The following is a 24,827-nucleotide window of genomic DNA, read 5'->3' as shown; positions in this document are numbered from 1 at the left end:
TTTCTGATGAGCTGCCTTCCCTTACTGCGAGATGATTGTTCAAGAGGTAAAAACTTTTACCAAAAACATGAAAGTTTAATGGACATTAACATACTTGCATTTACAAGCACTGAAGTTTGTCACCTTCATGTTGTTATTTATGCAGCATTAACCTTTTTCTCCAGATCATTGAGACTGAAAATATGATGGACCGAATTGTGACTGGCTTGTCTGAGTCTAGTGTCAAGGTGCGGTTAGCTGCCGTCAGGTATGAGCTTTAAATGGTCTGAATAAACATCTTTTGCTGTGTGTTTAACTTGTTTCCTCTCCGGTCCTTCACCAAGTAAGCACAGAATCCAAATGTTACTGGAAAGTATGCTCAGGTGAATTCATACAGTGTGTAACATCACCTAACAGAAAACCCAGCCTCCAAAGCCCATGAAGTGTCCTGACATAGTTGACTTACTCTCTATAGATGTACTTGAAATGTACACTAGTAATAGTGAAAAGCCAAGCAGTTTATTTGAGAAGTAAGTTTTGGCTTCTTAGAAAGCTAATTTTGATTATTCTTTGTAGATGTTTGCACAGTTTATCGAGATCTGTACAGCAACTTCGAACCAGTTTTCAGGATCATGCTGTGTGGAAACCTTTAATGAAGGTAAGAAGAAAGGGACATTAAGTGACCCATTCACACAGCGGCTTTGTGAGCTGAGTGAGCCAGTGGCACTCCAGGGTCGAGGAGTGTGTCTGACTTGGGTAGGACATTTTGAACATTTGTCTCCTTGAATCTGATATTTTGAGCATCTACAAATCTACAGACTATGTTTCTGAGATTGACATCTTGTGTGTGGGGGGGAAAATACAAACCTGATTTGCTGTAGTTACTCATCTGATCTTCCTTCATGTTGAGTATTACTCTTTGAACTTGTAGTTTTTAGTTATAAAAAAGAAAAGCATTATCCATTTCCAGATATAACAGGTTGTTCTTAGTCTTTTGGCAATCTTTGAATTTTTTCTTCATTTATTTATTGGCATATTATAGTTGTATGAATTGATGGGATTTATTGTTACATATTTGTGCATGTATACAATATAACAAAATAATTTGGTCAACATTTCTCTCGAGCATTTCCCCCCTCCTTGTCTATGTCCCAACTCTTGGTCCCTTTCCTCTTCTGATCTCCCTTTGATTTTTAGGAGATCACCCTTACCTTTGTTTTCCTCTCTAGTTTCCACATATGAGAGAAAACATTAACCCTTAACCTTGTGGATTTGACTTATTTCACTTAACTGGATGATCTCTAGTTTCACCTGGATATTTTTTAACAGTAACTTTTTTTGGCATCAGATCTGCTCTTGAGGACTCCCAACCCAATTAAAAAAAAAAAAAAGGTTGGGGGGGATTCAGGGCAAATGAATATGAATTGGGAGAGTAGCAGGTTGCTGCTAATAATATTAGCTCTGTTTTATCACAGAACCACAGGTTACCTTGATCTTTCATCTTTTTAATGATTTTATATATATATCCCTTGCATTTAGTTCAAAGAATTTTCTGTTTATTTAGGTTTTTTTCTTTTGTTTTTGAGTACTTGCTTAAGACTAAGCAAGCCTTCAGACACGGAGGCTACTAAAATTTTTTACTACAGAGCTCTTGCCCTGGCTTAAACTTTAGGTTAGAGTAAGTGTGACAGAAACAATCAGGAAAGACTTCACGCAGAAATAATGTGATGTGGCTTAATGTTTATAGCAGCACAATTCACCATAGCTAAACTGTGGAGCCAACCTAGATGCCCTTCATTGGATGAATGGATAAAAAAAAAATGTGGCATATATATACAATGGAATATTACTCAGCAATAAAAGAGAATAAAATCATGGCATTTGCAGGTAAATGGATGGCGTTGGAGAAGATAATGCTAAGTGAAGTTAGCCAATCCCCAAAAAACAAATGCTGAATGTTTTCTGTGATATAAGGAGGCTGACTCAGTGGGGTAGGGAGGGAGAGCATGGGAGGAATAGATGAATTCTAGATAGGGAAGAGGGGTGGGAGGGAAAGGGAGGGGGCAGGGGATTAGCAAGGATGGTGGAATGTGATGAACATCATTATCCAAAGGACATGTACGAAGACACGAATTGGATGTCAACATACTTTATATAAAAACTTGAGATATGAAAAATTGTGGTATATATGTGTAATAAGAATTGTAATGCAAAAAAACACAAAGTACATGTATAAAGACATGAATTGGCATGAATATACTTTATATATAAAGACTTGTGCTCCGTATGTGTAATAGGAATTGTAATGCATTCCGCTGTCGTGTATTTAAAAAATAAAATCAATTTTTTAAAAAAAGAAATAATGTGATGTGGCTTTGAAGGAAAAAGGACCAGGAGAATTTTCTAGGGAGAGGAATAGCAAGAGCAGAAACATTATGTGTGGTATATGTAGGAAATAGCAAGGATCCCTTTATGACTGCCATAGAGGGGTCAGGTATGATGAGACAGGCATACCAGTGAACAGATAAGCACTAGACAGATAGAAGAGATGAATCGGTACCATAGGCTTTGGAAGTTGACATGCTGAGCCTTTCTTATGGGGAGGTTCATGATGGCAGAGTACATGATTTATGTGTTGAGGTCCTGGAATAAGGACAGTGTGAACCCCGAAGATTTAAGTGGAAGGAATGACAGGATTGGGTACGTAACCACCCAATTAGGAACTGTCAGAGGACACCAAGAGGTTCTAAAAGATCGTCACAATAGGGCCTTCTGAGACTTTTCAGAATTTCTGCTTTCCAGTTGGCCTACCTAAGCAATCTGTGACATTGAACTTGACCCATTTCCTTCCATTGCCCCTCCTCCCTGAGTTTCACCCTGTTTCATTCAATTGGACATATGTCAGCCCTTCTGAATATTCCTCATTCTCTGCTCTCCTTTTGCTGCCTGAACCTAACTTAGAAGCTATAAACTCAGGGGATTTGCCCACTCCCCATTCTCCAACTATAACATCAGTGCCTTTCTACACTGGGTGGACACTTTGTTCCAGGAACATGCTGGCTCCCACCAACAAAAATCCATTTCAGATTCACAATCCCTTATCTAAGACCATTGGGACTGGGTTTGGCATTCGTGGATTTTCAGAGACTCTCCTCAGTTAAGCTCAGTTCAGAACTCCTCTGACATACAAATCAGAATGGAACACTATATGATTTCTGTCTAGTTCCCCCAGGGAAGCGGTCTGATGAGCAGTAATCTAGAAAGATTTTGTGCATTTGGGTACATGTGGGTATAATTACTCTCAAACTATGACTTTTAAAGTATTAAAATAATATTAAAAACTTGGAAGAAAACCAATGATTTGCTTTAGATATTTTTTGGTTCCTCATATTTCAGAGGCTATCTATCTGCAGGTCTGCTGATATTTCTCTTGTTTTTTTCCATTTTTTAAATTGTTAGCAAATTGCAAGAGAATAAGCTTGGACTTTAATTAAAAGTTTTATTCATGATTATTTTTTGTCCTTTTGGTGAAATTTAGCATTAGATGTCAACTTCTGAATTTCATAAGTTGTATTTTAAACCTTGTGTCTCTTCCATGTGAGAAATCAAGTTTAGAGATAATTATTTTTATATTGTCTTCTGTGGTCTCACCTCCATGATTCTAAATCATTAATGGTATCCTTTTGTTTATTCCAAAGGTTTTACAAAATGCACCAGATGAAATCCTAGTAGTAGCATCTTCCATGTTATGTAATCTTCTTCTTGAATTTTCTCCAAGCAAAGAGGTTAGTATTGATATTCTTTTCATGATGTTGCCTGTTCCAGCTAGCACTTAGTCAAATTAACTTTTCACAGTTGTTGACATTGAAATACATGGATTGGGTATAAAAACTACTTCTGAATTGTTTGATGGAGGTGATCATTTTTTAATATGACTATTATTTCCCAATATTCTTTCTATTCTACCTAGCATATTCAGTTTTTTAAAAGACATTACAATGGGCTGGGGATGTGGCTCAAGCGGTAGCACGCTCACCTGGCGTGCGTGCGGCCCGGGTTCGATCCTCAGCACCACATACAAACAAAGATGTTGTGTCCGCCAAGAACTAAAAAATTAAATAAATATTTAAAAAAATAAAATAAAATAAAAAAATAAAAGACATTACAAAGCTAGACAGAGTAGCATGTGCCTGTAGTCTCAGTTCCTCAGGAGGCTGAGATGGGAAGATCCCTTGAGCCCAGGAGTTCAAGACCAACCTGGGCAACATAGCAAGACCCCACCTCAAAAATAAATAAAGAAGTACATTAATTAATTAATTAATTATTAAGATATTACAGTTTATAGTCAATCTAATCTGCAAGTATAAAAAATAATTTTGCAAACAATAGACTATTTTCAAACTATACCTATACTAAAGAATAAATTAAGACTCATTTTTGTAAACCAGGATTAGTTTTTGGTTTCTAATATTGATGGCAGTTGTTTGGGAAAGGAGAGAATATGTTTTCCCACCCCTCTTTCTGCATTTTAGAAATTAATCAAAATTGTATTTTTTTTTTTTTTAAATAGGGAAAACTAGAATTAGTAGAGGGGCAAACCTTAAAAAATCAGCTTGGCTGTATTATAATATCTCTGGTTTGGTGCTGGTAGTGTCTGGGCCTTGTATGCATGAGGCTCTGTGTTCAGTTCCTAACACTAAAACAAAACAAAAATCTGGCCTACCAAATCATGAACTCAAGTGTATTGGACATTTAGCAGTCCCATTTTTGTTTTTGTACATATCTCAGACCTTATTTATTTATTCTTTTAATTTTTAAAAATTCTTCTTAATATTTTTAGATATATATGACAGTATATTTTGACATCTTATACATACATGGAGTATAACTTCCCATTCTTGTGGTTGTCCATGATGTGGAGTTACATTGGTTGTGTGTTCTTATATGAACATAGGACAGTTAATGTCTGATTTATTTTACTGTCTTTTCTATTCCCATCTCACTCCCTTTCCTTCATTACCCTTGTCTAATCCAATGTACTTCTCCCCTGCCCACTTTATTGTGTGTTAGCACCTGCATATCAGAGAAAGCATCTAGCCTTTGGTTTTGGGGGGATTGGCTTATTTCACTTAGCACAGTAGTCTCCAGTTTCATCCATTTACCAGCAAATGCCATAATTTCATTCTTCTTTATGGCTGAGTAATATTCCATTGTGTGTATGTGCCACATTTTCTTTATTCAATAATCTGTTGAAGGTCACCTAAGTTAGTATCATAGCTTAGCTATTGTGAACAGAGATGCTATAAACATTGGTGGGGCTGTGTCACTATGGTATGCTGACTTTAAGTATTTTGGGTATATGCCGAGGTTTGGAATAACAGTCAAATGGTGGTTACATTTTAAGTTTTCTGAGGAATCTCTGTACTGCTTTCTAGAGTGGTTGCCCCAATTGCAGCCCCACCAGCAATGTGAAAGGGAACCTTTTTCCCCACATCCTCACCAACATTTATTATTACTTATATTCTTGATAATTGCCATTCTGACTGGATGGAGTGAGCCGAAATCTCAGTGTAGTTTTTATTTGCATTTCTGTAATTGCTAGAGATGTGGAACATTTTTTTCATATATTTGTTGGCAAATTGTATTTCTTCTGTGAAGTGCCTGTTCAGTTCCTTGAGTAGTCCCATTTTTGTTGAATTGATTTTCTTCAGGAAGGCAGTATTGACAGGTGGAGGTTCAAAGACAGTTATTAAAAATTTTAGAACAAAATGGGAGAGACTGGAAGCAGAGAAAGGCAGAAGAGTAGGGCAGAGTTTCCAGCATGTTCTCTGCCTAGTAGTGGGGTCTTGGCTAGATCATGATCAGATCTACCTTCAGAATATTTAGGGTCCACTATTTAGGGAAATTTAGGTGGAAGAACTCAGGCAAAGAATCATTAATAATGATCATTTTTTAAAATATTAAAAATAAACTCGATTCTGTTCTGGAAGGGAGGGAAATGCTATAACAAATTGTTGGGCCATTAGTAAAACTGGAATAGAGACTATAGAATGATAAAAGTATTGTTTTAATTTAATGTTAACTTTTCTGAAGTTGTTAACTATACTGTGATTGTGTAAGGGAATAAACTTCTTAGGAAATACACATTAAGGGTAAAGGGCATGGTATGTGCACTCAGATTTCAAATGGTAAGATAAAATAATGTGGATGTAGGTGAACAAAATGAGAGATGATAAAGCAACTATAGAAAAAATGTTAAAAAATACCACAATTTGTACAAATAGAAGAGTATATTACTCTTTCAAAAATGTCATCTTGCAAGGCACTGCACTTTTAAATATGGAAATCTGAATTGCTTAAGACATTTCTAGAATCCACTTGTCAGATGGCCTTTAAACATTAATGATAATAAATCTTAATCCTCTAAATTTTGAATTTTTCTAGAAATTGCCAGAAAGAAACTCATTGTCAGCCTAGTACTTACTACAGTAAGTGGTCAGACTAAAGCATGCTATTTTCAGTGTAAAATGTGGCATGACTATAAAAGTACAAATCTGTTTTGCTTACAAAATTGAAAAGTGGTCCCGAAAATAGTTCTCAAAGATGAATTCCATAGCATTTAGGAATAAAATTGACTGTTTGGAAAGAGGACGATTTGGTTATCTAAGTTCTGTTATATTTCTTTCCTAAACCAACCACTGCTTCATAATCCTAGATGGTAAGCAGCAAACAAAGTCCGTACACAAATGAGGCAGGCAGGGCCAGTGTCAGAGGGTGGTGAGAGTGAGGGTGGGTAACTAGACGGTGGTCACACAGGCTGTGTATGTGAAGTACAGACGGTCAGAGTCTCCAGAGTCTGTCAGGACTGCAAAGAAAGAATATGGCACAATGATGATGATATTTGTGAGAGAAAAGGTGTCCTTTCCCTCCTCAAGGTGATTTTTGTGGCTGTATCACTCCTGCTTTTTGAAGCTTGCTTGGAACTGAGTAAGAATGGGAAACAAATTATATAATACTAGGGTATATACACATTTACTTTGCAAATTGGACTATAAAACTCTCTCTCTCTCTCTTTTTTTTTTTCTTAAACTTTTGCAATCACAGCCAATTTTAGAATCAGGAGCTGTAGAGCTACTTTGTGGATTAACCCAGAGTGAAAATCCTGCTTTACGAGTGAATGGAATTTGGGCTTTAATGGTATGTTTTACATTTTTTATTATTTCATAATTTATGTAATTCTCAAACTTAGAACTAAAGAATGTATTATTTGAAATGTCAGGAATTTTCTGTTTTAAAAACCTGGCTATTATGGCCCAGTTTTCTAATGACCTAGAACCTAGAAGATATGGTATTCAACTTTCAGATTTGACTGTAAGCAAGTTGCTTGGCCATAGTATGCCTGTTTTCTTATTATTATGAAAAGTGAACAGATGTTGAAACTTCAGTTACTTAATCTTGGGAAAACAAAAATTTTTTTTTTACCATGAATATAGTGATATTTCTAGAGAGCTGCCTACTTTACAAAGTATTTTATTCTCTTCTTTGCTCTAAAGAACAACATTATGAAGTAGACTGAGTATTCTTATCATACTTTACAGCTGATTTTTTAATTGACAAAAATTGCATGTGTTTAAGATGTACAACATGTTTTAAAATATGTACACATTGTATAATACCTGAATTGAGCTAATAACACGGATCGCCTCATATGCTTTTCAGAGTGATTAAATAAATTGCCAAGATTATAGGTTTGGAACGTAAATGCTTAATAATTTAACATTTTCTAATAAATAATTTATAATAATGGATTTTGAAATTATGACATCAACTGGACAGTGTAGTGCACACCCATAATAACAGCTCAGAAGGCTGAGGCACAGGATTAAGGGCCAGCCTTGGCAACTTAGTGAGGCCCCATCTCAAAATATAATAAAAAGGGTTTAGGTATAACTCAGTGGTAGAGCACTTGCCTACCATGAGCTGAGTCAGTCTTCAGTACTGCAATAAATGAATGAATAAATGTATGAATAAAAGAAACACACACACACACACACACACACACAACCCTTTTTCCTTACGATCATTAAAGTAAGTTTTATTGAAATTGGAAAGGAAGTAATCCTACATGATATTTTAAAAACATAATTATAGTAGTTATAATTTAATTGCTGTATACCAGATACTCTTGTTTCCTCTAATTCTTATTTTAAGTTATATTGGTATATATCTACCTTACAAATGGGAAACTAGGACTCCAGGAAGTTAAATGAATTGTGAGGGAGAAGGCCTCACAGCTAGTAAGTATGGAAATGGGTTCTGAAGCTGTCCCAATCTGTACTCTTCTTCCTGTTCCACATCTGCTTTGTTTTCATCCGAACTTTGAAATAGAAATAACCATCTTCTCCAGTACCACATTAAAAAAAAAAACTAAATAAACAAAGGTATTGTATCTGTCTACAACTAAACATAATTTTTAAAAAAATGGTCATATTGTTTCTAAAATACAGGGAAGGCAACTTGATAACCATAAATACAAAATGTATTTATTACTTCTCAAAAGTAATAAATACATTTTGTATTTATCTGAGAAACCTTAAGACCTTCAAATGCCCATGCCAGAAAGTAATCATATTCATCATTATAGGTGTATACCTAAGAGTAGCAGTTATCCTTCTCTTGACAAATAGAAATATAGGAAATTAACAGGAATTAGAAAAATAGTATTACTCATGCTTAAGGATTTTAACAGATTCTGTTTATACTTTGAAAATTATCAGAATTACTACAAAAATAAAAATTATATAATTTAATAAAATAAATATAGAAATGATTCTTGCAACTTCTTTAATCCTTTCAGAATATGGCATTTCAGGCTGAACAAAAAATAAAAGCAGATATTTTACGAAGCTTGAGTACTGAACAGCTATTCCGGTTATTATCAGATTCAGATTTGAACGTGCTGATGAAGACATTGGGACTTCTTAGAAATCTCCTTTCTACTCGGCCTGTAAGTAAAATCACCCAGGCTTCCAGATTAGCTAGCCCTCCGTGTCCCTAACCCAACACTGCTGTCTCTAATCCCCAACATCTACCTCTGAGTATGACTCAAATGTTGCCCCTTTTCAGAGAAGCATGGAGTTGATGTCTTGACCTGCCACCTTCATAGGTGTTCTGGGAGCCCCCCTGCCCAACACTGCTGTACTGCCCATCCTGTCTGTCTCTCCACCCTTTGCACCAAATATATATCTGCCTTGATTTGTTACTTTATTCTTGCTTGGCTTGCTGGCCACATTTTTCATCTGCCTGAATCATTTTCTCTGAGGCTTCTGCTTGATTGGATTTAGAGAACTCTTCTTAATGCCGTTCCATAGACACTCCCATACCTTCCCCTCCCACATTTATTGGATTAACCTCTGGAGATGTCATTGTGGAGATTAGTGGGCATTTGTCAATAGAAAAGGCACAGCTTTGCTGGTGGGGTCACACTCAGTGTAGTTCTGTGATGTTCCCTGACCAACCATGTCAGGTGACCACTTCAGGTGGATGAAGAAACATGGTCATATTTTACTTCTCTGTGCTTTGCTTGTCTTTTGAATCATCTTCATACAGTTGTGCTCCAAGATAGTATTAATACCTATACTGTATTTTCCATGTCTGCCCCCCAATCCATAATTTTATGCTTCCTTTTTGTTTAATATCTTTGGGCTTGAGCACTCCCACTGATTTTAGTTCTATATTCTATCAGACCAACTCTATGTTCTCTTTGTAATAAAGTCATTCAGAAACGTATTTGAAGGCAAAATGCAGCTTTACAGTATAATAAATACTATTCTTTGGCATCTCGTTCTATATGCTGTGTTGTTCTGCTTGAAGCAACTGTGTATCATAGAATGTTAACTTTTAGAAGCTTTCTGTTCTTTCTGTGGGCTTTTCGTTTCCCAGATGATAACCGTGGCCTTCCCATTGTTTTACAGCATATAGATAAAATAATGAGTACTCATGGAAAGCAAATTATGCAAGCCGTCACCCTTATTCTGGAAGGGGAGCATAACATTGAGGTCAAAGAGCAGGTATGTGTCTTTTCTCCTGGGGAGTATTTTCTGAATGTGAGTACAAAGGCAGATCTTAGTTAGGAACCTCCTAAAATGTTCAGGTCTGAAGAAGACAGGGTGCGCTGCTATGGAGGGTCCATAGGCAAGAGAGAGGCTCCATCAGCCCTTGAACTCTTCAATATTTCTTCTTCCTGGAATAGAAAAAAACATGACCAGAGTCTATAGTTTCCCCCTGTGTCACACATTGTATACACTGTCCCTGTCTTTAAAGTAGCAGCCTTCTTTGGTCATCCTGGAATTATTCCTTTCTCCAGAATTCACTATTTCTAGCCCTTTCTGCCACCGTGCTATAAACCCAAACTCTTACAACTCCCTGGTCAGAGAATTTCTTATCCTGTTGATGGTTTTGGTTTCTTTACTCTTAGGCATCTTCTGTTCTTAGTCACCACCTGAACTCCCCCTTTCTGTTGGATTTTAGTAGGGCAAGATTGTGGTAGACATAAAAGTATGGACACTGCATTTATCAGGGAACCGCATGGGAATCACTTTTCTGTATTTTCTGGGAGATATCAAGGCAATTTTAATGTTTTATATATATATTTTACTTTGCCATAAAAATAAAGGTCACTTGCAAATTTAAGATTTTTACCCAGAATCTGAGGTGTTAGGTTTAAATTTATTGAGTCATACACATATATGTATGCCTATATTAATGCCAGAAACTTGCCAAAATCATTAGTGGAAAGTTAGGCATAGAGTCTAAGTGCAGGGCCCAGACTTCTCCTCCTCTGTGTTCTGGAGCTGGAGTAGTTCAGCCAGCTTCCAAAGAGCAGTCCCAGGAGTAAGAGCAGAAGGACTTAGCAGCTGTGATGTAATTCATGAACAGAAAATGTTAGATTGACAGACTGCTTTTAAGATGTTTCGATGATTTTTTTCTTTTTTTTTTTAAAGTCAGGCCAATCAATTTTTTTTTTTCTTGGCAGCGCTGGGGATTGAACCCAGGGCCTTATACATTCAAGGCAGGCACTCTACCAACTAAACTACAACCCCAGCCCCCAATTTTTTTCTTAAAATTAATCTCCAAAGCATCACTGAAGTGAAATGAGATGAAATTCATTACTGGAAATCTTATTAACAGGAAATACATTGTTCAGAAGAAACTATTCTATTGGGAGACCAGTGGAATAGATTTTGTCTAGGAAAGATAGCTCACCTGGATAGAATTTCCCTAACTTGAAAAGTAAAGCAAGGCAGGAAGGCTAGGTGAGATTTAGATGAGGACAAACAAAAAGACCAACAACAGTGGGGTTTTTTTGTAAGAAACAGATGACACTCTCATACAGATTTTGGAGATGATCCAGAAGTAGACAAGTATGGAATGCTTAAACTGCCTAGTCCTTAGCTGGAAGTTTAATGCTTCTCAAAAATATCTAATGAATAATTTTTTAATCTAGGCCTAATTGATGTTCGGTATGTTGCAGTGATAAGTTTGTATGTGTGTAAATACCCATGAAACCATCACCATAACCAAAATGGTGAACATATCTATCACTCTCTTTAAAAAAAGAGGAACTAGACAAGAATGTTCATCTGTCCCAATCCAGTTCAACATTATACTGTTATATCTACCAAGTATAGTAAGTCAAGAAAAAAAGATATACAGATTGGAAAGGAAGAAGCAAAACTATTCCCAGACAACATAAATAGAAAGTGCCATAGATTCATCATAAAAATCTAGAACTGATGGGCGTGGTGGCGCATGCCTATAATCCCAGCGGTTTAGGAGGCTGAGGCAAGAGGATTGCAAGTTCAGAGCCAGCCTCAGCAAAAGTGACGTGCTGGGGCTGGGGTTGTGGTTCACAGGTAGAGTGCTTACTTACCATGCGTGAGGCACTGGGTTCAATCCTCAGCACCACATAAAAATAAAATAAAGATATTGTGTCCACCTAAAACTAAAAAATAAATATTTTTTTTAAAAAGTGACGTGCTGAGCAACTCAGTGAGACCCTGTCTGTAAATGAAATACAAAATAGGGCTGGGGATGTTCCTCAGTGGTTAAGTGCCCCTGAGTTCAATTCCTGGTACCCTCCCACCCCCCAAAATCTAGAGCTAATAAATAAGTTAATAAGCAGGTCACAAAATAGAAAAATTGATTTTATTTTTACATATAAGCACTGAACAATTAGAAGTGGAAACAGTGCCATTTAATAGTAGCTCAGAAAAAAATGAAATGCTTTGGTATAAATTTCAGAAGGATCTGTACACTGAAAATGACAAAACTCTGATAATGAAAGAAATCCAATAAATAGAGAATACTATGTTAAAATTCCATTTAACATTTTAACCATTTAGAGAATATTATGTTAAAATTCTCCCAAGGAGATTTACTGATTCAACATTATCTTAATAAAAATCCCAGCATATCTCTTATAAACATTAATATAAATGTAAATGCTAGAATATCTACTATGAAATAGAGTAATCAAGACAGTATGCCATCAGCAAATAGGTAGCACATTAATACAACAGATTAGAGTCCAGAAATAGGCCCACACATATATGGCAATTGATTACTGACAAACATGTGAAAGCACCATTTTCAACAAATGGTGCTGTAACAATTTTTGACAAAATATTTTGCCAAAAAATTTAACTTGGATTATATCTCACAACTTAGATGAAAATTTATTCATAGGCATAACAGAAAAGGCATAGAGAAAATCTTTGAAAGATTAGGCAAAGGGTTCTTAGATATGACAGTATAAATATCCAAAAGGGAAAACTGGTCTTCATCAGAATGTAAAACTATTTTTGAAATGCACTGTAAGAGAATGAAATGACAAAGCATCCACCTGAAGGAAATATTTATGAATAATCCTATGTCTTATGGACACATTGGACACAGTGACTTTTATCCAGAATATATAAAGAGCTCTCAAAATAATAAGCAAAAAACCAACCAAATAAAAAAGCCAAGTGAACAATATTAACAGACACTCCATGATAAAATATCAGTACACTCTTTTAGATTGGTTAAAAATATTTTAAAACTGATAGTACATCAAATGGCAATGCAGATGATACACTTTGGGTTTTGCAGTGTCTTTTAAGATTGAAGATATACAGTTATCCCTCAGTGTCTGTGGGGGATTGGTTCCAGAACACCTAGGTATACCAAAATCTACAGACCCTCCAGATCAGTACATAAATTGGCATAGTATTTGCATATAACCGAGGCATATCCTCCTGTATACTTGAAATCATCTCTGACTACTTATAATATCTAATGTAATATAAAGGTTATATAAATAATCATCATTTTTTAAAAAATAATGACCAGAAAAAGCCTGTACATGTTCAGTATGAACACATTTTTTTTTTAATATTTTCCATCCATGGTTGGTTGAATCAATGGATGTGGAATCCATAGAAATGGAGTGCCAACTTTACTTACCATAAACCCAACAATCCCATTCCTAAGCATGTGTTCACATAAAGCAAAAACCTATATTCACACAAAAACTTGCATATGAACAACAAAAAAAGTTTATAACAACTATTTTGGTAATCACCACAACCTAGAAACAAGCCAGATGTCCCTTAACTGGGCAGTGAATACACTGTGGGATACCAGTCAGCAATAAAGAAAGACAAACTGTTGATGCATTCAACAACATGGATGAATCTTAAGTGCCTTATGCTACATGAAAGAAGCCCAATTTAAAAAGAAGCATTCTCTATGCTTCTATTTCTATGAGTCTGCAGAAGACAAAGTCATAGAAGAGAGAACAAACATATCCCAGACTTAAGGGAGGAGTAAGGGACTGTAAAGGGATAACATAGGGCAAGTGGGGAGGGAGACAGAAGACCATTCTGCATGCTTAATGCTGATTGTGGTGAGAGTTATAAGATTTTATACATTTATCAGGTAGAAATCAAACCAAAAAGTGAATTTTACTGTATTTAATAATTGTGTCCTTATTTTTAACCCCAAAAAGTCAACTTGAATTTTATTTGTAATGACATCCAATAGATCAGTTTGGGAAGAAGTGACAATATTGAGTCTTCCAATCATCGAATACACACTATCTTCCCAATTAGTTAGGTTTTTTTTTAAATTCTTTATAGCAATATTTTATAGGTTTTCATATACAGATCATATACTTCTACATTCTGAGAAATACTAATGGATAGTTTTCTTGTAATGTGTTTATCTGGTTTTGGTATTGAGATAATGCTGGCTCTAGGAAACAAGGTGGGGATGTTCTCCAATCTTCCTTGAGAATTTGTAGAGAATTGGTATTCTTTTTTTAAAATGTTGGTCGAAACTTCAGTGAAGCCTTGTAGACATGGTGTTTCTTTTGTGAAAAGATGTTTAGCTACACATTCAGTTCTTTAGTGGGAACAGGACTGTTCAAGTTCTTTATTCTTGAGTGAGCTTTGGTATTACAAGTTTCTATAATGCTATACAATCTCTATAGTAACCCTTTAACCATGCTGTTCTATCCTGAAAGTAACTAAAGATAATATGTAAGTGAATATTCATGGCCTCTTCAGAAAAACTTTATTTACTAGAACAGGCAGTGGTAAATAAATCACCTGTCTTCATGAAGGAGGCTCTGCCAGGCTAAAACCAACAGGAAAAGAAGAGCCAGCAGCAGGGACAGAAGTAGAGCCTGGCTGAGGGTGCAAAGGGAACATGGAAGAATCTTTCTTCTTCTCAATTTTCTCCCATTTCAATCCTATGAATTAGCTAAAGCAGAAAAAGAAATAATGGAAATGACCCTGACCATGGATAGGAATTCTAAAAGGTTTCGTGACCAAGGTGCCCCTGGGGAAAGGAGAATACATTTAGATTCATTGGAAAGAATGACATTTATAGGGAGATACCTCAAAATAGACTAGGGCAGCAAGATAAGTGATTGATTCCTCTTTTTGGAGTGTTAGAATAGACCCGTGGAAAGCATACTATAAACATTTCTGTGGAGATAAAACCAAATGTTAAAAAGTTCAATTAGTTCTAGGGCCAAATCAATTCAATATACCGAACAGCAGAGATTAAAAAAAAATACACATGTGTGTATGTCCACTAATATGAACAATTAGAAATCAATGAAACAGACTAGGGATTAGCAAACTGTGGCCTGTGGGCTAAATCCAGCTCACTGCCTCTTCTGGTAAATAAAGATCACTCTTAAATCTGACATCTTCCCTAGGTCAACTCTAACTTGTGGGAAAGATCAGATTCTCCTCATCATTACCTAGCTAGTCCCCCAGTGTCCGCTTAGGAATATATGTAAATATATATATTCCTTATTTTATTTATTTATATATATAAAATTATATCCTTATTTTATTTATATACATACATATGTATGAATGATTCTAAATTGTATTTCTTCCGTCTCTTGTTTCCTAGAGGCACCCTTTTCCTAGTTCACAACTCAGGGTTCACTCCCTAAAAATCTAGTTACTACACTGTATTAATCTAGATGAATAAAACTACATACCCTTTAGTATATTTGAGGGTTTAGGCCTGAGTAAAAAAAGAAAAAAATAAACAACCTCAATGGCATAATAAACTGAAGTCTTGCAAAGAAAAAAGTTAGAATTTGAGATAATTATTAGTCTCTCCCCCACTTCACCACTCAACCTACCGGAGCAATTGCTGACTGTACTGCAGGAGGGGTCAGTGGCGCTTCCTCCTGGAAGCCTCCTGGCCCTTGCAGGATTCAGGCCCTTGCTCTTCAGGCTTTTTGGTTCTCTGTTCTACTTTAATCATACCACAGTGAAATGTAATTCCTCATGTCACAGTTTCCAAGTCGAGGAGTGTATCTTATTCCTGTCTCAGCTTCATGCCTTGCAGAAGGCAGCTCCATGATAGATGTTCAGTAAATCTGTTACTAAGTCTGGCACCAGCTTATTACCCCTACCATAGCCCTATCTCCTTTACCTTAACCCTTGCCATCTGCTGGTTTAGCTATCAAAAAGGACCAGCAGACAAGAGCAATCTCTTCTTCTGAGAAGAAACTCCAGGCAGTGCAGTGGTTGTCCTCTAGATGTCCCATTGTCCCATTGAACCAGTGGGTACGGGCTTCCTCCAGTCTGCACAGCAGGTCAATCTGGACTTCATTCCTTCACACATTTTGCTTCCTTTTCTGTTCTTCTAACAGGGGTCAAAAAAAGTTAAGAGGTTCTAATTGCACATGGTCAGTGTAGCTGGTGGACATAGTCTAGGCTTTCACCCAGAGGTTGTTAGCTTGGGAGCAAGTCGCAGGTGGAGGCTTGGGGAAGGGAGGGGGACAACACTAATGAAGTATTCACCAAACTGAATGCACTTTGAAGAAATCTGTGGGTTAATCACAAGAGCTTCTCTCAGAAATGAGCTTTCCAAGACAAAAAATAATAATAAAATACTTTTTCTTTTTTCCTTTTGTGGTACTATAGTATGACCTATATGACATGACTTTACCCAGCTTAATGCTCAGCAAGAAACCCTAGGAGTGTTTGATGTGTTTTTGCCTAAAGTAGACTCAGGTTGGGGGTGGTTACTTTTGTTGGCAGTGTCAGGAGTTGAGAAATCAGGGCCATTGATAATGGAACCTGTGAGAATACATGTACCTTCAGGTGAGAAATTGCCCAAACTCTTGAGAGACTGGGAGCCTCAGAGGATTCTTGATTTCTGGGTCTTGTTCTTTTTCAGACGCTCTGCATCCTAGCCAACATAGCAGATGGGACAACAGCAAAAGAACTTATTATGACTAATGATGACATCCTGCAGAAAATCAAATATTACATGGTAAGCCCTTGTCCCCCAAAACTGCAGCATTGGAAGGCAGGGATTATAGTGTTGTTGCAGGAATTTTCTAAGAAGAATAAATTATTGTGACAGATTCAGGGTACTCTTCCATCCAAAAGGGTGGAAAACACTAACTCCTTGAAGCTTATGCCATTGGAGATACTAACATCTACCACCCCAATCCCCACTCCACTCATCTACTGATTGCCTCCTTACCCAGTGAAGCTGGGGGCTCTTGGCTTTCTCTCAGTGCCCCAATTCTGTCTCCCTTCTCAAGGCTTCAGTCCCATGGAACTAAGGTGCTTCCTTGGCACCTTAATTTCTCAACCCGTTTGCTTCCAAATAGCATGCCACCTACTGCTGTGGCCATGCCCTACATCATTTCATCACCCATGGCTAAAATCTGTCCTCCTCTTTTCATTTTCAACATATCCTAACTGAATTCTAACCACAGAGGAACCTGCCTCCTCTTGGTCACCACACGGTTAACAATTGCAGAGGAAGGACAGAACAAGCTGATTGATTGATCCACTTCACAAAATCCACCTGGGCACTCAGCCTCACTGGGTTTCCTTCAGTGACTCTCAAGCAGTTTGGTACCCCCATTCTCCACAAACAAGAATAGGTTCTTACCCTCTCCTCATTCTTTAAACTTCATTTCTTCCCTCCCCATTACTCTTAGTGATGACCTAGTTTTTTGCTTTATTAAGAGAATAGAAGCTAAAATTTTTTGAGGCTCTTTGTACACCTTGAAGTCAAATCCATACTCGCTTATGACCGCCCATCATGTACTGCAAATTTAACCCCTCCTCATCCCCCGCTCATTGCCTTGCTCTCTTCTTTCATTTCCTCGGCAAGGCCATGCTCTTGCCTGCCTGAGGATCGTCACACATACTGGCTTCTCTTCCTGGAACACTTTTTTCCCACTCCTTCTCACTCTTCAGACCTAAGGTGAACTGACCCTTCCTCTCTTATTCTGTGTTCCTGCATTCTGTTTCTTGCCTTTACAGCATTCAGCTCAGATATAGTGAGTGTGCCACCTGAGCCTCTCCTCTACCAGGCATAAACTCCATGACATTAAGGACACATCAGTTTGTTCACAGTTCTGTATCCAGCACCTTGTAGTACCTGGCCTTTCATATAAGCTCAGTAAACTTGAGTGAAAACCTCCTGCTTCAACCAGGAGTTCCCTGATCTTTCCACATAGTAGCTTTCATCTCTTGACAGTCCTTCCATCAGCAGAGGAGTGCTTGCCTAGCATGTAAGAATCCTTGAGTTCAATCTTCACTACAAAAACAAAAAGCAAAGAAAGTTTCCCTTAACCTTGCATACACCTACCTCTCTGCTTCTGTTTGAAGTTACATTTCTTAAAAGCATCTTCTGCACATGCTTTCTCCCTCCTTACCTCAAAGTTCATTCTCTAACCTAATTCATCTGGCCTCCATCCCCATCACCTGAAACTGTTCTAGTCAGGGTCACCAGTGATCTCTGTGATGCCAAATCCAAACGGTGCTTTCTCTCCACTTCTTACCCCACTTACAGCGGACTTCAGCATTGCTGTTTCTTCCTCCAGAAAATCTCTTTGTCTTGGCTTCCATGACCTTCTCTTGATCCTCTTGCCTGGGCCGCCTTCTTCTACAAGCTTTCCTGAATCACTGATTCACAGCCTTGGCTATACAACATAATTTCCTGGGGAGCTTTCAGAGACTATAGCCTTGCTTCTCCCAAGATTCTGATATAAAAGGTCTGAAGTATAGCCTGGTCATCAGATTTTTAAAAGTTCCCTGAGTGGTTCTTACATAAAGAGTTAAGAACAATTGGCATGGAGAATCTTGTCCACCCTGTGGCTTGTACTGTCATTTCTGTGCTGATGATTTCTAAGTATCTGCCCCCAACCTCAACCTCTCTTCAGAACTCTAGACTCATATCTCCCTGTCTACTCAGTATTTTTATGTGACTGTCTGATAGCCTCTCAAGTTTGGTATTCAAAAATGAATTCTTAGCTATCTCCCTTAGATTTACGTGTCTCACCTCCTGGTCTTTACCATTTAGTTTAGTAGCTTTGCCATCTACCCCATTGCCAAAACCTGGCAGTCTATCTTAATTTCTTTAGCTCTTACCTTCACTCATCTAATTTATTGCCAAGTCCCATGAATTCTTCCTTCAAAACTAATCTTGAATCTGTTCATATCTTTCCATCACCACTGACCCTTTCTGGTCTAAGCCATAGTATATTATGACTGATTGACTACATAATCATAGTAGCCTCCAGGATCTTCTGCTTTGTTACTTCAGTCCCATCAGCCAAAGTGATTTTCTAAAAGTGTAAATAAGATCTTGTCCCTCCATTGTACAAATCCTATAAGAGCTTTGAACTCAGAATGAAATCCAGAGTCCCTGCTCTGGTCTTAAAGGGCCCACAATTTGGCCATGCCTCCTTCTCTGAATATACATCTTCTTACCTCAGATCTTTTCAGGAACTATTGTTCTTGGGAACCCTAGCCTCTTGATTTTTACACATCTGGCACCTTCCTTCTTTAAATCTCTGTTAAAATGTTGCCTCTTTCAAAGAAATGTTCTCTGCACCATCTAAATTAAGTTCCTGCCCTCTAGTTTTATTGAATGATTAATGAACTTATAAATAGTAAATGCATTTTATAGTATATGCAAGTTCATTTATTCAGTTTACCCATTGATGGCCTGAGGCTGTGAGCAGATGGTAAGTTTTATTCTGTTTGGTCTTAATGGAGCTCAAACTGGACATCTCTTAAAAACTGTTGCCAGGTAGAAGATGAAGCACAAAGCATAGAATTCTAACAGAGGAAGCCATGTCCATTTCTTTTTCTTCTTGGTAGAGGTACAGTCCTACTTAGGAGATAAATCTGTCTTGACCTTCAAGAAACCATTAAGAATATTATGTAATTGGTAGTCCATTAGTTATGCATGAATTATTTAAATATGCTAGCTTTTTTTTTTTTTTTTTTAATTGACCACTAGGTAAATAACCTGTAAGATTGTTTTACTGCTGGGCGTGGTGGCACATGCCTGTAATCCCAGTGGCTCGGGAGGCAGAGGCAGGAGGGTCGAAAGTTCAAAGCCAGCCTTAGCAAAAGCAAGGCACTAAGTAACTCAGTGAGCCCTTGTCTCTAAGTAAAATAGAAAATAGGGCTGGGGATGTGGCTCAGTGGTCCAGTGCCCCTGAGTTCAATCCGCGGTACCAAAAAAAAAAAGATTCTTTTACTCATGAGTCCTCTTTCACTTAGGAAAAAGCACTCTATATGGATAAATGATCCAACTTAACCAGAAATAGTTGTACTTTTAGTATATAAACAAAAGTAAACAAGAATTATGTGTTAGAAGATAGAAGGCTGCTCAATGATAGTTGATACATTTGATAAAGTAGAGATTGGGTCTAGTCTTTTTGATCCTTCTACAGAAATAGGAGTAATTTAATTATCACCTATGACATGTTACTCAAAAAAAAAAATGATCAGAAATGAGATCACCTCCATTTTTAATCCTTTTCTATATTACTAGGGTCATTCACATGTCAAACTGCAGCTTGCTGCTATGTTTTGTATATCGAACCTCATATGGAATGAAGAGGAAGGTAAGAGTCTGGTGAGATGTTTTCCTGAAGAAAAGTATGGGAAGATAAAAGTATGGCACAGGGAAAGCAGAAAGTTCCCCTGAGATTTTAGGCAGGGGCCCTACTCATTGGCCTAACTGGCCCTCACCGCCCTACAGAGGCACCCCAGTAGGAGAGTCAGTGGGACTAGCCTGAGTCAGCTGACCTGAGCCAACACTATACCGAATTACTAGGGGTGAGGAGTGAGTGACAGTCCTTGCCCTTGGGAGAGCTGATAAGAAGGATATAAGAGGCACTTGAAGAAGGTGAGAGAAGAGTGGATAAGAGGATGGCCTTCTGTTGTAAGCATAGGAAGCACATTTAAGGACTACTGGCAGATAAGCATGACAGAGAAGAGGATATACTGGTGAGATATAGTCTTACAGTAAGGTGGCTAGGGGTAGTGATCAAAGGTTCTCCATATATTAGAGTCACCTGGGGATTTTTGCAAAAGACCAGTTCCATTAAAATCTCTGGGGGTGGGTCTAGGTACAAGTAGTTCTTAAAGCTAACAGGTTGTTCCAGTATACAGCCAAGGTATGGAGAAGAGCACTGGATCTCAGTGCTAGGCTGGCTGCATTAGAATCACCGAGAAACTTTTAGAAGGCGAGTTTCTGGGCTTTGGCCATAGAGATTCTGGTTCACTGGGTCTAGAGGGTATGGTGCCTCAATGTAGGTTCTTCAGTGCATCAGTGTAGATTTTTCAGTGGGGAGGAAAGATTCCAGAGGGATTGTTATACTTAGCACTTGTATCCAGAAGTGGTAGGAGGCAAAACTGGATTTAACCCACAGGTCTCCATACCATGTAACATTTGAATTCCAAGAGAAAAATCCAGGCCTCAAAGTCTTGGTCTAGTTGGAAGGTGGAACAGAGTGGTATGAAATTGGAACTGCCAGTTGTGCTGAAAGGCAAGAAGTGCAGGGAGGAAGGAAAAGGGCAGAAAACAATAGAAGGAGGGGAAAACAAGGTCTCTTAGGAATAGGAAGAGACTGTCCTCCCCAGTGCTGTGGCAATGTCCTAGAAAAGCATCAGAGCTTGGGGCCAATGACAGAGGACCTTGTACCAGACTGAAAGAATCTGATCTTGATCTTAAGAGTCTGTGGGAAAATTAGTCCAGCAGCAGAGTATGGGGTGGACTGCAGGAAGGAGGGACAAGAGGTACAGAGACCACTTAGGCTGAGAGTCCAAGCATGAGAGGATCCAGGTACATTGCAGGAGGGTGGTGGATAAGAGGCAAAAGGTTGAGGAGTGAAGGGTCCCAGTAAGGCTGAAGGAGAACAGCTGTCTGCATCATTTTCCCAGTAACCTGGTAGCTTTAATCTTTTAGGTTCACAAGAACGCCAAGATAAATTACGAGACATGGGCATTGTAGATATTCTACACAAACTGAGCCAGTCACCAGATTCCAACCTTTGTGACAAGTGAGTATCAACATGAAAGGGGCCTCTATTTGAGCTACTTTGGAGTCAAATCTTTTATGAAATGGTTTGAATTGCTTAGTAATTCACATGGCCAAACTTTTAAGATCTTTTAGATTCTTAGAATTTCGTTTTTAATTTTCTGAGTCAACTGTGACATTTGAGTGAGGTATAAACTAGTAATTACCAAATTATTAAAGACTCTCACCCTGAATTAATGTTGAGTCTGCATCATCTTAGTTGGTATCTAAGATCCAGAGGCCATTCCCTTACTTCCTAAGATCATTAGAATAGAAATGCATGTAGCCTTTTGGAAAGCAGAAAGACAACTATTGAAAACATTGATTAGATCACTGAAATCAGATCACTGAGCCTTGTAATCTAGCCTAGTCTACCCCTGCTGCTGGGAATCAGCAGTGACCACTAAGTAGTCCCTGTCCTCAGAGAGCTTGCCATTCCCCAGGAAGGGTAGGAGTTACAACCATACATCCAGCTAACCTCAAAATAGTCAGAAATACTCTTCCTAGCTGTGTACACTCCCTGATAGCAGACTTCATGTGCCAGCTTACTTCTGTGTGTAGCAGCAGGAGGGAACATCAGCTGTCCTTCTCCAGACACCTGAGCAGAGCTCAAAAGCCCTTCAGCTCCTTGTGAATTGGTTCTGCCTATCCCACCTCCACCATACCACCCTATACTCCAGCCTTACCTGCCTGCTTTCAGTATCACACTTCAGGCATTCACAAACTCTCTTATCTGTTTTGCCACCCTGGGTCCCTTCCCTCCAAGTCCCCATTCATTCTCTCTCTCTTTTTTTTTAATACCTACCCTGCACTCACTCCCCTCACTGTTTTAGGCATTGGAGATGTATGGTGAATAAACTTGGTGAAATCCTTGCTCATGGAACTTACATTCTACTATAAAAGACAGATAATCCACAAATGAATGTAAGTTCAGTTGGGTAATGACAGGTACCATGAAGAAGAACAAAGCAAAGATAAGGGAACGGAGATTAAAGAAAGTTGGTTATCATACTGGTAGTCAGTAAATCTCTCTCAGAGGATGTGATATTTGATCAGAGAACTGGATGGAATGAAGGTATCTGCTAGACAGATGTTTAGAGGGAGAATATTCCAGGCACAGGGCATGGTGGGTTCAAATGCCAGGTAAACTTGGCATTTCCAGAGAGCAGCAAGAAAACCAGTAGGGTTGGAGGAAAATAATGAGGGGGAGCATAAACGTAGGTGGAAGGAGCCAGATCACAAAGAGCCTTGTAGGTAAGAATTTTGACTTTTTATTCAGAATTTGGAGGTTATTGGAGAGTGCTGAGCAGAAGAGGCATTAAATAATTTTGATTTTTAAAAGATCACTCTGGTGGCTATGTACAGAATCATCTTTAGTAGGCAGAAGGGAAGGAGGGAGACCAGTTGAAGTCTGTTGCAATAACCTAAGTAAGAAACAACAATGGTCCTGGTGAAGTATTGAGAAGGTGTTGGATTCAGAATTTAATCTGAAGACAGAGCCAACTGGACTTGGTGGAAGGTATTAATGAAAAAGAGGAAAGGAAAATGCCAGTAGCCTGAGCAACTGGATTGAGGTGCAGTTTACGACAGTGGTGTGGAACCTCGGAGAGTGAGTTGGGGTAGAGAGAATCGAGTTTTTGTTGGGATGAGCCAACTTTAAGAGACCCATTAGGTATCTAAGGTACTCAGGGGAGATAAAAACAGGGATATAAATTTGGATGGTGTTTAAAGGGAGCTGGATGAGTCACCTAACTAGACTAAAAGAGGGAGAGGAGAAAAGAGTGCCAACAACCAAGCTTTGGGGCCCTCCAACAGTTAGGGGAAGATGAGAAACTTCCAGTAAAAGAGCATAGGAAAAACCAACGGGGTAGACTTGAGACCCAGGCATGTAGTGTCCTGAGAGCAAAGAAAGAGAGTGCCTAGACAGGGCCTTTCATCCTTCAAAACTGGATCAGCTTGTCACCTCTTCCAAAACATCTTGTCTGACCCACTCTCCTGCCTTGACCCAGGCTATGCTAGGAACCCCTTCTGTGCGCCATAGCATGCAGAACACATTGCACTGTGTTTCTGCTGCAGCCTGTTTTCTCTGCTGAAGGGACAAAGTACTTAGTAACTGCTCTGCCAGTGAATGGCTATTCCTGACTCTGGAACACAAGAGCAGGCTGGGCTTTTGCCTCCTTGGAGCTTGTTGTCCTATAGGTCAAAGAGGGCAAGCCCTTGAATAACCACAACCCCAATGCTGGTCAGATAAGTGTAACACCAAAGGCAAGTCCAGGCCGGCCACATGTCACAGGCTGGATTTGAACTTTTGCTTGAGGTTTGGCACCTCTGCTCCCCTCCATAGATGCCACCTTATATGGAGGGCTGTAAACCCACCTCTTCTGGATGATAACCAGGTCATTTTCTGAGGGTTTTCTCTCATAATTGTTCAGAAGTGAAAACTGTTCTTCTTAACATTGTCTCTGGGATGATCTAGATTGCTGAGAGAGGCCTCACCAAGATGTAATGAGGGGTGTGTGGGCCCTCCCTGCATTGCTATAGACAAGTCAGTGCTTTCTCCCCCAAATTTGTATGGTATATATAAGTTTTCACCACTTCTTACACTTCAGCCCATTAAAAGAAAAAAAGGTGTGAGTTACCCAGTCTAAGTCCATCTAAGAAAAGATGATCATACCTCCGAAAACATCTGTCTAAAAAACTTCTTAGGTAATAATAGACAGCAGAAAGATTAGAGAACTTTCTGAGGCACAAAATAATCAAACATAGCCAGCCTCTGAGTAAGATCCAGAAGGAATTTGAATTGACAGTTTGAGTAACACAGGATTTTGATTAAGACCCTCAAATGGACATTCCCGTAATCATACAGTAAAGTCTGTCATCTAGAGAAGACCTCTCCCAGGTACTTCTGTATTTAAGTCTTTGTGATCCTT

At 38.4% G+C, this 24,827-nt stretch overlaps 2 protein-coding genes across 4 annotated transcripts in view; one reads left to right on the top strand and one right to left on the bottom strand.

Annotated features, from left to right (window-relative positions):
• Armc8 (armadillo repeat containing 8) overlaps positions 1–24,827 on the top strand; it is a 99,019-nt gene that overhangs the window by 70,373 nt on the left and 3,819 nt on the right. For all 3 annotated transcript variants that reach the window (XM_046431954.2, XM_046431952.2, XM_046431953.2), the window contains 9 exons: positions 165–247; positions 556–637; positions 3,678–3,764; positions 7,084–7,176; positions 8,837–8,986; positions 9,954–10,049; positions 16,735–16,830; positions 20,368–20,440; positions 21,787–21,880. In XM_046431954.2, coding sequence (XP_046287910.1) covers positions 165–247; positions 556–637; positions 3,678–3,764; positions 7,084–7,176; positions 8,837–8,986; positions 9,954–10,049; positions 16,735–16,830; positions 20,368–20,440; positions 21,787–21,880 — 854 coding nt within the window. The remainder of the gene's footprint in view (positions 1–164; positions 248–555; positions 638–3,677; positions 3,765–7,083; positions 7,177–8,836; positions 8,987–9,953; positions 10,050–16,734; positions 16,831–20,367; positions 20,441–21,786; positions 21,881–24,827) is intronic.
• Positions 8,980–24,827, bottom strand: part of Nme9 (NME/NM23 family member 9) — a 42,795-nt gene continuing 26,947 nt past the window's right edge. The window contains exon 12 of the mRNA XM_046431958.2: positions 8,980–10,222. Within this exon, the coding sequence (XP_046287914.1) occupies positions 10,191–10,222 (32 nt within the window). The 3' untranslated portion in view covers positions 8,980–10,190. The remainder of the gene's footprint in view (positions 10,223–24,827) is intronic.

Source organism: Marmota monax, unplaced genomic scaffold (assembly GCF_021218885.2).
Source record: "Marmota monax isolate L192 unplaced genomic scaffold, Marmota_monax_Labrador192_F-V1.1 WCK01_AAM20220418_F8-fsc00022, whole genome shotgun sequence".
Classification (NCBI taxonomy): domain Eukaryota; kingdom Metazoa; phylum Chordata; class Mammalia; order Rodentia; family Sciuridae; genus Marmota; species Marmota monax.
This window is presented reverse-complemented; position numbering and strand designations above follow the sequence as displayed.